Source organism: Trichechus manatus, unplaced genomic scaffold, assembly GCF_000243295.1.
Source record: "Trichechus manatus latirostris isolate Lorelei unplaced genomic scaffold, TriManLat1.0 scaffold00220, whole genome shotgun sequence".
In the NCBI taxonomy this organism is placed as follows: Eukaryota; Metazoa; Chordata; class Mammalia; order Sirenia; family Trichechidae; genus Trichechus; species Trichechus manatus.
This window is the reverse complement of record NW_004444156.1, coordinates 1,689,437-1,702,667: the sequence shown is the minus strand read 5'-3', so window position 1 is coordinate 1,702,667 and position 13,231 is coordinate 1,689,437. Positions and strand designations below refer to the sequence as shown.

At 39.6% G+C, this 13,231-nt stretch overlaps 1 protein-coding gene across 10 annotated transcripts in view; it reads left to right on the top strand.

The window, feature by feature from the left end:
* CLCN3 (chloride voltage-gated channel 3) overlaps nucleotides 1-13,231 on the top strand; it is a 91,332-nt gene that overhangs the window by 9,141 nt on the left and 68,960 nt on the right. For 5 of the 10 annotated variants that reach the window (XM_023742835.1, XM_023742832.1, XM_004388877.2 and 2 more), the window contains one exon: nucleotides 6,673-6,848. The exons of 3 other annotated variants lie outside the window; for them this stretch is intronic. In XM_023742835.1, the coding sequence (XP_023598603.1) occupies nucleotides 6,689-6,848 (160 nt within the window). In that variant the 5' untranslated portion in view covers nucleotides 6,673-6,688. Of the gene's footprint in view, nucleotides 1-1,584; nucleotides 2,855-4,115; nucleotides 4,238-6,672; nucleotides 6,849-13,231 lie in introns of those variants that run through there. 2 more of the 10 variants (XM_023742833.1, XM_023742836.1) reach the window with 2 other exon arrangements.

Genomic DNA, 13,231 nt, shown 5'->3' with positions numbered 1-13,231 from the left:
GGAGTTTGGATGTGTCTATGGAGCTTCCATGACCTTGCCTTGTACAAGCTGTGCTGGCTTCCTCAGTATTGTGTACTGTCTTACCCTTCACCAAAGTTACCACTTATCTGTTGTCTAGTATTTCCCCCCTCCCACCCCTCGTAACCATCAAAGATTGTCTCTTTTTGGTGTAAACCTTTTTATCAGTTTTTACAGTAGTGGTCTCATAATATTTGTCCTTTTGTGATTGACTTATTTCACTCAGCATAATGACCTCCATTTTCATCCATGTTATGAGATGCTTCACAGATTCATCATTGTTCTTTATCATTGTGTAATACTCCACTGTGTGTATGTACCATAGTTTGTTTATCCATTCATCTGTTGATAGACATCTAGGTTGTTTCCATCTTTTTGCTATTGTTGCAGATGCTACAATGCTGCAGTGAACATGGGTGTGCATATGTCTGTTCGTGTGATGGCTCTTGTTTCTCTAGGATATATTCCTAGGAGTGGGATTGCTGGATTGTATGGTATTTCTATTTCTAGCTTTCTAAGGAAGCGCCATATTGTTTTCGAAAATGGTTGTATCATTTTGCATTCCCACCGGCAGTGCATAGCAGTTCCGATCTCCCTGCAGCCTCTCCAATATTTGTTATTTCCAGTTTTTTTGATTTGTGCCAGTAATGCAGGGGTGAGATGGTATCTCATTGTGGTTTTGATTTGCTTTTTTTTTTTTTTGTGGTGATGGTAATGTTCTCTATCTTGGCTGTATCAATGTCAAATATCCTGGCTGTGATATTATTCTCTAGTTTTGCAAGATGTTACCATTTGTGGAAACTGATAAAGTGTATACAATACCTCTGTTTTATTTATTGCAACTACATGTGGAGCCACGGTGATCTCAAAATAAAAAGCTTAGTTAAAGTTAATTGAACACCTGATCTTTGTCAGGCACTGTGCTATCCACTGAATAGGAAGTGTGGAGCAAAAGCTGACACAGTGCCAGAGCTCAGCACATGTTCTAGGAGGGAAAAGAGACCTTAATTAAATCATCACATAAGTAAATGTACTATTACAACTGTGATAAGTGCTATAATGGAGAGATATATGACATTATGAGAGCTAATAATGAGAAAATTTGACTCAGGAAGTAAGTAGGCCAGGTAGACTTTCCTCACTACCTGTATGACTTTGGGGAAGATTTTGTGCCTCACTTTCTATTTCTGTTAAATAGTATCTAAGCCCCAGCATTGTGATTGTGTTTAATAGAAATATTAAATAAGCTAATATTTGTAAAGTGCTTAGACTGGTGCCTACCGTATAGTAACCTCCGTTGAAGAGTTCGTGAAATAAAAGTGTACTTGTCTGAAGGATGAGTGGGGAAGTTAATGACATGGAGAGGAGCGGGAGTGTTCCAGGCAAAGGAGCAGCGAAGGCTTTGGGTCAGGAGACAGGAAAGAGCCCGCTAGGGCTGAGAGGTGGAAACGTCAGTGAGTCCGGAGTACTACAAGGAAGTGCATGGTACAGAATGGAGCTAGTCGGAGTCCAGACCACACAGGGCTTTGTTGCCCTTGAGTCATCTTAGCGACCCTTAGGACAGGGTAGAACTGCACCATAAGGTTTCTAAGGAGTGCCAGGTGGTTTCGAACTGCTGACCTTTCGGTTAGCAGCCATAGCTCTCAACCACGGGGCCACCAGGGCTCCTTGTCTCTTAAAGGTAGTGGGAAATGACTAAAAGGTTTTAATCCACGGGGTAGGGAGGGATTACTGATCAGACTTGCGTTCTTAAGAGACCATGCTGTTTTTTTGTGAAAATCAGATTGGAAGGGGTCAGGGGGATTGCACAGGGATCACTTAGGAACTTAACTGCAGTTTTAAAAAGAAAGAAAAACCCATTGCTGTCGAGTCGATTCCACCCCAGTCCTACAGGACAGAGTAGAACTGCCCCATAGAGTTTCCAAGGAGCGGCTGGTGGATTTGAACTGCCAACCTTTTGGTCAGCAGCGGAGCGCTTAACCCCTGTGCCACCAGGGCTCCTGCAGTAGACCAGGCTTTATCCCTGGAGATTTTTATAGGTTGTTTCTAATCCTCGTAACCTTACAAGGATGTATTCACAAGCTGCTGGGTATCTGTTAAAGCGTTTTGAAATGGTTTTCAAATATATTTCTTGACAATTAAGAAGGAAAAGGTGACGTGGTCTTGTTTTCTCTTTTTGTCCAGATAAGTATGTGAAGTTTTGCTGCTGTGTTGTGGTTTAAATAGCCTTTTGTGGGCAAGCGTGGGAACCAAGTTTAGAACCTAACCCGTTTTAACACTGATACCCAGACTCTCTTCTGTTGTATTTTCTTTATGCTGCCATAGAATTTTCAGTATTTTATAGCAGTGCTGTTCAAACCAATGTTGCTACAAATGTGAGCTACACATACAATTTTAAATTTTCTAGTAGCCGCATTAAATAGGTGAAAAGAAACTGGTGAAATTCTTTTTAACAATATATTTCATTTAACACAGTATGTCTGAAATATGGTGTGTAATTGATATAACATTATTAATGAAATACTTAGCTTTTTTTACATTACCTCTTAGAAGTCTGGTAGGAAGTTTATGCTTACAGCACATCTCAGTTTGAACTAGCCACGTTTCAGGGGCTCACGAACCGAATGTGGCTAGTGGCTGCCGTATCAGACAATGTAGCTCTGTAGGTTTCTTGGTTCATAAGAAAAATAGTTGTTTTGTTTTGTTTTTCTTAAGCTATTGAACTTAGAAGGAGCCCTGATGGCGCAATGGTGAAAGTGCTTGGCTGCTAACCGAAATCTCAGTGATTGGAACCCACCAGCTGCTCCTTGGGAGAAAGATGTGGCAGTCTGCTTCCGTAAGATTTACAGCCTTGGAAACCCTATGGGACAGTTCTACTCAGTCCTGCAGGGTGGTTATGAATGAGTCAGAATTGACTCAACAGCAATGGGTTTTTTTTTTTTTTTTTCTAATTGAATTTATGGAATTGCTAACCTATGCAGGCCTGAGTTTAATTAATTTATTTGGAACAGAGTTGAGTGTTCTGGTTATAAAGAAAGGACTGGAGTTAAATTAAATCTCAGAGGTGTTAGTGAAATTAATTTAAGTGTCAAAGAGTTAGGTTTCCAATGATCACTGAACAGTTTTTGAGGGACTTTTAGGGATCAGATGGAGGAGATGTGTTGGAACTTCCTGATTGAGGTCCCAGTACACTGAAAAGTTTAATTATTTTGGGGAGACTTCTCGGTGCTGTACATCCAGCGCAGTAGTTAAACGTGCTCGGCTGCTAACCAGAAGGTCGGCAGTTTGAATCCACCAGCTGCTCCTTGGAAACCCAGTGGGGCAGTTCTCCTCTGTTGCATAGGGTAACTATGAGCTGGAATCCACTCCAAGACAATGAGTTTAGTTTCTTTTGGTTTTAGTCTGATTATCAAGTGAAGAAGTAATGCGTGTTCTTTGAAAAATCCCAGCGTGCATGTTTTGATATATCAAAATTAAAACGATTCTTGAACTAGTAATAATTATTTTCTTAAAAGCTCCTTGGTTATTGTTGTTGTTAGGTGCTGTTGAGTCAGTTCTGACTCATAGTGACCCTCTGTACAACAGAACAAAACACTGCCTGGTCCTGTGCCATCCTCTTAATGGTTGTTATGCTTGAGCCCATTGTTACAGCCACTGTGTTAATCCATCTTTTTGAGGGTCTTCCTCTTTTTCGCTGACCTTCTACTTTACCAAGCATGATGACTATTTACTTAGAAGTCACAGTATTTAATTTGGTTGCCTTTATTTGCAAAGCTATTAGCATGAATAATTATTTTTACACCTTTCCACTTTAAGATGATATGTACTTAAATGTAAATCTTTTGCTTTAATTAATGCATTTAAACACATTTCAGTATAATAGGCTGTCTCTTTAGTACAAATAACTATAAAACATTAATGAAATTGCAAATCAGTAAATATTTGTTTTTCTTTGAGATTTATGTGCTCGTTTTTGGTTATTTCCTATAACCAGGTTAATACTGTTGTAGAGAGGATTTGTTTGTTGAAAATTGAATATATTTTGCTTTTTGACCTCATTAATTGAATAAACAATTTAACATTTATTATCCACCCAGAGTGTACTATACAGTCCCTGTGGGAGATGCTGAGAATATAGAGATGCTTTCAAGGCACACCCAAAATTTCACCTTCTCCAGCATGGACTTTAATTAGGGAATTTATATAGTCTGTCAAGAAGGTAGATATTATCAGTAATATTTTATTTTTCTAAAAAGAACTCTAAAAGCTTTACAAATAATTTTAATTGTTGTAGCTCTCTGAGGTTATTATTCTTCCATAGCAGAAGGGAGATTTATTGAGAACAAGAGATGGCATTAGAAAAATTCTAAGTCTTCGGTCGTTATAGCACTACTAGAATTGGAGTATGCTTAATTCCATTCTTTATCTTTTATTTTGCCTATGGATTTCCCTGTGTATGATACATCAGATGAGTCTTGTTTTGTAAAGTGTACCAACTGGTTCAGCTGCTTTTATGACTTTGTATCTTTCAAGTTCCTCGTGACCCTTTCAAGTCTGTTTACTCCTAGTCTATAGTCTGCGTCTTTAAGAGTTGGAGCCAGCTTTACGGTCATTCACGACAGTCTTCACTAGTGTCACCACACTTACATTGAACTCTTATTTTGATGTTGAGCAAGTAGGTAGACAGATTTAAAAAAACCAAGCTCTTTAGGAGTAATACTGTTAGAACATAGACAGTGAGAATAAAAACATGCTTGCTTCATTTTACTTGCTTTAAACAGATGGAAATTTTTACCCATTGTCATATTTTTTATGACCATGAGCTCTGAAGATTTAAATTTTTCACTAATGAGAGGAGATAAAATGGTAAAATATTAAACTTTTTTCATTTACAGTATTAATTTTTTTAATTGTACTTTAGGTTTACAGAACAAATAGTTTCTTATTAAACAGTCAGTACACATTGTTTTATGACATTGGTTAACAACCCCGTGACATGTCAACATTCTCCCTTCTCAACCTTGGAGGAGCTTTTCTCTTTTTTTTTTCTTTTGAATTTTTTTATTGTACTTTAGATGAAGGTTTACAGAATAGTTTCTCATTAAACAGTCAGTACACATATTGTTTTATGACATTGGTTAACAACCCCACGGCATGTCAACACTCTCCCTTCTCCACCCTGAAGACCTTTTTTTTTGGTGAAAATATACATAGCCAAAGTTACACCGTTTTGAAAGTTTCTACATGTACAATTCAGTGACATTGATTACGTTGTTCCAGTTGTACTGCTATTCTCAGTATCCTTTTCCAAATTATTCCATCACCATTATCTTCAACTCACTGCCCCCTAGGCTTCCCATCAAACCTTTTGAGTTGCTGTTGTCAATTTGATTTCACATAGATAATTCTTTTGTTTTGGTACCTTAGATGAAGGTTTACAGAACAAATAGTTTCTCACTAAACGGTACACATATTGCCCTATGACAATGGTTAACAACCCCGTGACATGTCAACACTGTCCCTTCTCAACCTTGGGTTCCCTATCACCAGCTTTCTTGTCCCCTCCTGCCTTCTAGTCCTTGTCCCTGGACTGCTGTGCCTCAGTAGTCCCGTTTTGTTTTATGGGGCTATCCAGTCCCTGGCTGAATGGTGAACCTCGAGAGTGACTTCACCAGTGAGCTAAAAGGGTGTCCGGGGGCCATACTCTCGGAGTTTCTCCAGTCTGTCAGGCCAGTAAATCTGGTCTTTTTTTTTGTGAGTTAGAATTTTCTTCTACATCCTTCTCCAGCTCTCTCCAGGACCCTCTGTTGTGATCCCAGTCAGCAGTGAGTGGTGGTAGCCGGGCACCATCTAGCTGTACTGGACTCAGTCCGGTGGAGGCCTTGGTAGCTGTGGTCCATTAGTCCCTTGGAATAATCTTTTCCTTGTCTCTTGTTCTCTTCACTCGCCCTTGCTCCCGAAGGGGTGAGACCAGTGGAGTATCTTAGATGGCTGCTCACAGTCTTTTAAAACCCCAGATACTACTCACCAAGGTCGAATGTAGAACGTTTTCTTTATAAACTGTGTTATGCCAGTTGAGCTAGATGTTCCCTGAGAGCATGGTCCCCACAGCCCTCTACAGTAGTAATTTTTAAAATAGGCAGTACTTGCACTTGGCAAAATACTCAAAAAGGACAGCTGGGTGTACAATAAAAGTCTCCCTTTTAGCCCTAGTGCTTTAGCCACCATGCTCCTTTCCCTGTGGGTGGTCATTGTTGCCACTGTCTTGGAAATCCCTCCGGAAATAGTCTGTACGTACATAAAGCAAGTATGGATTATATTTTTCCGTTTGGCAAAAAACAAACAACCAAACATAAATTACAGCATACTGTAAACACTTCTCTGTACTTTATGTCTTTTGACGTGATTGATCTTGGAGACTGTTTTACACCTTTGCATGAAGAAACTCTTCATTCTTTTTTACAGCCGCATAGTGAAAATAGAATCATTAATCATCCCAAAATACTCAGCATAATAGAATTAGGTATTGCTACAGTGAATGAATGTAGAATTTTTTAAAATACAGAGATCATTAAATTTTTCTGTGATATTAAACTAGATGATTTTTATTACGTATTGGGAAAGTGTTAAATCCATTTTTTTCCCTTTCTTCAGATAATCAGACAGCTAAATGGAGTCTGAGCAGCTGTTCCATAGAGGCTACTATAGAAACAGCTACAACAGTATAACAAGTGCGAGTAGTGATGAGGAGCTTTTAGATGGAGCAGGTGTTATTATGGACTTTCAGACTTCTGAAGATGACAATTTGTTAGACGGTGACACAGCAGTTGGTAAGTTTGGCATTACAACTTTTTAAATATGTTCAGTCATGAGTATCTAATAAACATATACGTTGTTTTATTGAGGTTTTTGGTTTTTTGGCCCTGACTTCTGGTAGGCTTGGTTATTTTTGATTGAATGCTGGACATTTGTATACAGAAGAATTGTAGAAGCTCTGTACGATGTTGTCTTTACCAGTGTGGATTTAATTGCTTTTCTGGCATGTATGTAGGTTTGGAAGGTCCCTAGCTGGTACAAATGGTTCGAGTTTAACTATTAACCTAAAGGTTGATGGTTTTAACCCACCCAGTTGCACTGCAGAAGAAAGGCCTGGTGAGCTGCTTCCGTTAAGATTACTACCAAGAAAACCCTATGGAGTTCATTTCTATTCTATAAAACATGAGGTCACCCTGAGTCAGAATTAACTTAATGGCAGTGAACTTGGTTTTGGTTGTTTATATAGACTTAAAGTAAATTAACTTGAGAGAATTTCCAGCTGAGTTTCAGACTTTCTGAGGACTGACCTATTTTTAGTTCACCCTTAGTTTTAGGGCATCGCCCTTGAGGATTCAGTAGAAAGCCTGAGGTTTTTAGCTAAGACTCCTCTTCGTTGAACAGTGAAAATTAGTTTTGGTCTTTGTGGCATATTGAGATTGCTGACAGTTGTACTCTTTGCTTGCCTTCTCAGCTTCTTGCCCATGCAGTTTAGACATTGTAAATACCTTGAGGGGCAAAGTAGCATAGAATGAACTTCTCTGTCTCTTATCTCCAGAATAATGACGTTGGAACTACTTTGCACTGGTGGTTTTAAGCTCTAACTTTAATCTGCCGGACTCCCTGAGATTACCCAAAGTGCCCAACCTTTCTGCTGGACCTCTCCATCACTCTGTGTATGCATCAGGAAATGGCTCAAGGGCAAAGTGGTGGAGATTGTTGGATTTACCTCTCTGTGTTTCACTTCTTTTCAGAATCTTGGTGTCTCGAGTTCTGTCTGCCTTGTATGTGCTCTGATTTTTTTTTTTTTTTTTCATTTTACTCAGCATTTATAGTTATTTTTGTTCGGTTGATTGCTTTGATATAAGTTTTTCCATCCTAGCTGAGAATTGAAGTCCTAAAGCTGAATTTTAAGAATAAATACTGTATTTTGCTATTGTTAATAGTAATTTGTCATCTTTATCATATTTTTTTCCTAATTTTAAATATAAACTGGTAAGCCAGACAAATACTTGCATTCATAATTTGAAAAATTAGTGCAATTTAACAGCCTCCCCATTTTTTTCTTTGTATAAATAGCTCTGTGGCCCTTTATGTTGCCATTGAGTTGATGAGGAACCATGGTGATCCTGTGTGTTAACAGAGTGGACTGAACGCTATAGAGTTTTCTTGGCTGTAATCTTAATCGAAAGGCAGTAGGAGGAAGTGAACAGTCTCTTAAATAGGAATGGGAAGGGGTCCTGGCAGCTTGCGATAGGGTGGGATTGATCTGTAGTATGAAGAGTAAGTTCTGAAGTTCTGTTGAAAGGAAATGGCACCTTCCCTTACACGTCTAAGGAGCCCTGGCGGCACGGTTGTTAAGCGTGCTCAGCTGCTAACCTAAAGGTTGGTGTTTTGAATCCACCAGCCGCTCTGTGGGAGAAAGATGTGGCAGTCTACCTCTATAAAGATTTACAGCCTTGGAAACCCTATGGGGCAATTCTGCTCTGTCCTGTAGGGTCGCTATGAGTCGAAATTGACTCAGTGACAATGAGTTTTTGGGTTTTTACACATCTCAATTGTCTTCAGACTGACTAACGTGAGGAGGGTGTCTGTTTTGGTTATTTATTGCTGCTTGAAACTACTTTAAAACGTAGTGACTTACAACAGTAAAAATTCCTTATTTCTCATAATTCCGTGTGTTCCTAGACAGTTCTTCAGCAGGGTGCTCTGACATCCGGAGCTCCAGAGTAGTTGCGCTCACTTGCTGGATCTACTCCATTTGGGCCTCTCCATCTGGCTGCTTGAGCTTCCGGATTTCATGATGATCTCAGGGTAGTCAGACTTCGTGTGTGATAGTGGTTTCTAAGAGGATGTGCTCCGAGTATACAAAAGAGGAAGCTGTAGATCTCTCTAAGGTCTAATCTCTGAAGTTAGCCAGTGTAACTTCTGCTACATTCTGGTGGTCAAAACAAGTTACTGGCCCAACCGGAATAAAGGGAAGGGGAAATAGACTTCATGATTTCCTGGAAGAATTGGCAAAGAATTTGGGGCCATGTTGAATCCAGCACAGCAGGCATCAACAAACTTTATTTAAGAACGAGGTAGTAGATATTTGAGGTTCTTAGGCCATATGGTCTCTGTCAAAAGTACTCAACTCTGCTATTGTTAATCGGTGATGGTCAGCCTGAGGGTTACAGTTTGCCAGGCTCCTGTACCACAGTGTCTCAGAAGCTGGTACTTTGTATCCACATAGCTAATCAATGTTTCAGTAATAAAATCGAGGTAAGAGCCCAGGAGAAGGGTATCATATAAATAGACAGAGACCTGGCATTTCTGAAGTATTCAGTGCTGTTTACTAACTGAAGGATTACAGACCTGAATTGAAGAAATTGAAGCTGTTGCTAGAAGAACCTAATTTTTTTTTTGAAATTTTCTAATTCTAATACCCACTTAAGGAAGAAAATTTAAAAAATACAAAAAATCACCCAGATGAAGAACAGTTAACACTTTGTTGCAATTTACTTCATTCCTTTTATTTTGTGTAAATATGTGCATATTTGTTATATGTGTATATATTTAAAAAATTAGGACTGTACTATTCAGCAACCTTCAGAAAGTATTTTTGTGTACCCTCTACATGCCATATTCATGGTTTTGTATCCTCCTTTCTTCACTTAACTATATTTGGACATTTGCTGGTACCAGTAGATGGTCTTCTGAAATATGATTTGTGATGATTACAAATAGTCCCTTGTAAAGGTATGTTGTTATTTAACTGTTTCCGTTTCCTAGGCTGTGTCTCAGTTCCCTAGGATTGCCATAACAAAATACCACAAAGAGGGTGGCTTTACGAACAGAATTTTATTTTCTCACAGTTCTGCAGGCTAAAAGTCCAAATCAGAGTATTAGCCATTTTGATTCTTTCCGAGGGCTTTAAGGTAGGGACTATTCTGCGTCTCTCCCCTTGTTTCTCCTGGCAATCTTTGGCATTCCTTTGCTGATCGTAGATGCATATGCCTCCACCGTCACATGGTGTCTCACCCCTGTGTGTCTCTCCCTCTGTCTGTTCTCCGCTTTTATAAGACACCACTCAGAAGAGATTAGGACTGGGAACCACCTTATTCTGGTATCACTTAGAAATCTGCTCCGCTAAATATCTAAGTTTATCACTTATAAGTTTTACTTTCCATAAAACATTTGAACATACTTCAGCCAAGGTCTTTGCCACTGTGTAACAAGAATTGCTTTTCCTCCAGCGTCCAGTAACATAGTCATCATTTCCTTTCATCTAAAGCCACAATGGAAACACATTTACCATCCTTATTTCTAGCAACATTCTGTTTTTGATGGTATATACCGTATTTTTACACACGTAACAGGCACCTTCTGCGTCTGTTTGCCAACCGTGCCCTGCCCCCTGCACGGTGTTTTTGTAAGCGCCACTCTTCCAGTTTGTTTACCTTGCAGGGAGAGGGCATGGTTGGCAAACAAATGTAGAAGGTGCCTGTTATTTGCGTAAAAACACGGGGTAGGTGTGTCTGTATTTTCAAACACTATAGAAGCTTTCTCTACAAGTCTCCTTCTTTAGGAAATCTTACCAGAATTGCCTTTAACGTCCATAATTCTACAATAATCTCTTCAAGGCAATCTAGGCTTTTACTATAAAGTGCCTCAAAACTCCTCCAGCTTCTACCTATTATCTGTTTCCAAAGCTGCTTCCACATTTTTAGGTGTTTGTTACTGCAGCACTCCAGTTCTTGGTACCAAAATCTGTGCTAGTTTCCTAGGGCTACCCTAGCAAAGCATCACAAACTGGGTGGCTTATAAGAACGGTATATTGTCTCATAGTTGTGGAGGCTAGGTATTCAAAGCCAGGATATTGGCCATGTTGAGTCCCTATGAGGGAGAATCTGTTCCATGCCTCTCTCCTAGCTTCTGTGATGGCTGGCAGTCCGTAGTGGTCCTTGGTTTATGGATCTCACTAGTCTTTTCCTCGGTCTTGGCTGACTGTCCTCTGTGTGTGTCTCTGTGTCTTTTCTGCTCTTTTCATAAGGACACGACTTGTCTCGAATTGAGAACCACTCTCCTCCCGCATGACCTCACGTTAACTTAATGAATAACGTCGTTAAAGAACCTGTTTTCAGACAAGGTCATGCTCACAAATACTGGGGGACACAATTCAGTCCATAACATGTGGACTAATCACAATACAAATATTTATAAAAGGTTTATTATGTACCAGGCACTGTACTGATAAGTTTATATTAACTATGTCATTTGTTCTTTGAGGCCAGAGCATCTGACTCCAGAGTCAGCAGTTCTGACCAAGACAGTATACTTGCTTCCTATAGAGGTGTTTGAATCCAGTGTGACTGTAATTAAATAGTTGAAAGAGATTATTCAGGCACTGATTTAATATGAAAATTAAAATGCTTGTTTTTAATCACAGTATACCTCAGAATATTTGCTTTGTAAAGTAAGTGTTTGGCATTGTTTAGCCTTGGACAACCGAGAATAAAAGATTTAATCGATTATCATATTACAAAATACTGTGAAGCCTGGACTTTTATGTAGTATATAAGGTGGGCAAGAGATCTATGGGGAAAGTTAAGTATTTAGTGTCTATCTATGTAGAGCCACGTGCAAGATAGAGGGGTAGAGGTAAGATTTAAGAGACATTTACATGCTTTATGTTTCACGAAGTATCAGTAGGATGTGTTCGGCTGCCAACCACAGAACACTTGTTGAACGGTGGCCTGGCCCTGCGCCATCGTCATGGTCACTGGGATGTTTGAGTCCATTGTCGTGGCTGTTGTGTCCACCCATGGCCTTGGGGGTTTCCCTTCTTTTCGCTGACCCTCTGCTTTACCAAACATGATGTCCTTTTCCAGCGGTTGATCTTTCCAGATGATGTGTCCACAGTAAGCGAGCCGAGGACTCGCCATCCTCGCTTCTAAGGTGCCTTCTTGTTGTGTTTCTTCTAAGACTGGGTGCTCGTTCTCTGCAGTCCCATAGTATAAGGGTGGTAAAAACCAAAAAAACCCAAACCTGTTGCACTGAGTCAACTCTGACTCATACCGACCCTATAGGACAGACTAGAACTGCTCCATAGGCTTTTTAAGGAGTGGCTGGTGGATTTGAACTGCTAACCTTTTGGTTAGCTGCCGAACGCTTAACCACTGTGCCACCAGGGCCCCGTAAGAGTAATAGTACTCTTTAAATGATTACTGTGAGAATTTAATGCGAGTAGAGACCTTAACGTATAAATATTGCATATAGGATCCTCACCATAGTGACTGGTTCATAGTAAGGATTGAGTAAATGGTAGCTTCAGTGTGGATTACACTTGAACGTGAAGAAAATGGAAATTCTCACAACTGGACCATTAAACAACGTCATGATAAATGAAGACGAAATTAAAGTTGTCAATGATTTCATTTTTTTTTGGATCACGGTCAGCGTCCGTGGATGCAGCAGTCAAGAAATCAAATGACAATATTGCATTGGGCAAATCTGCTGCAAAAAACCTTTGTAAAATCTTCAAAAGCCAAGACGTCTCTTTGATGACTAAGGTGCACCTGGCCTATGTCATGGTCTATCCGGTCACTGCACGTGCCTGCGAAAGCTGGACAGTGAAAAAGGAAAACAGAAGAATTGACACGTTGGAACTGTGGTGTTGTGGACTGCCAGAAAAAACGAATAAGTCATGGTTTGTAAAGTGAGGGTCAGTGAAAACGAAAGAAACCCTCAATGTGATGGATTGACATGCGCAACAATGGACTCAAACATACCAACGATCATGGGGATATTGTAGAACTGGGCAAATTTTCTGTGTGATACTTAAGGTCGCTATGAGCCAGAACCGACTCAAAGCACCAAACAGCAGCAACAACAAATGGTAGCTGTTCCTATTTCTTCTATGTTCCTTCCCTTTGGGTATATTAGACTGTGTCCCCCAACTTAGAATAGTAAGTCGTTTCGTTTCACTTGAACATTCAGGTGAGGAAATGTCAATAATGTTGTCAGTAATATTAATGAAAGGATATAGCTCTAGAATTTATCTGTGACATCTAGATTAGGATTTAGGTTGTAGGGGTAAGCTGCTTTGAATTCCACTGACTCCAGTGGATAGTTATTTGTTCCTTACTTCTTGTTTTAAAAGTTATTTAAAGATATGGACCTGCTAATCCCCAAAATG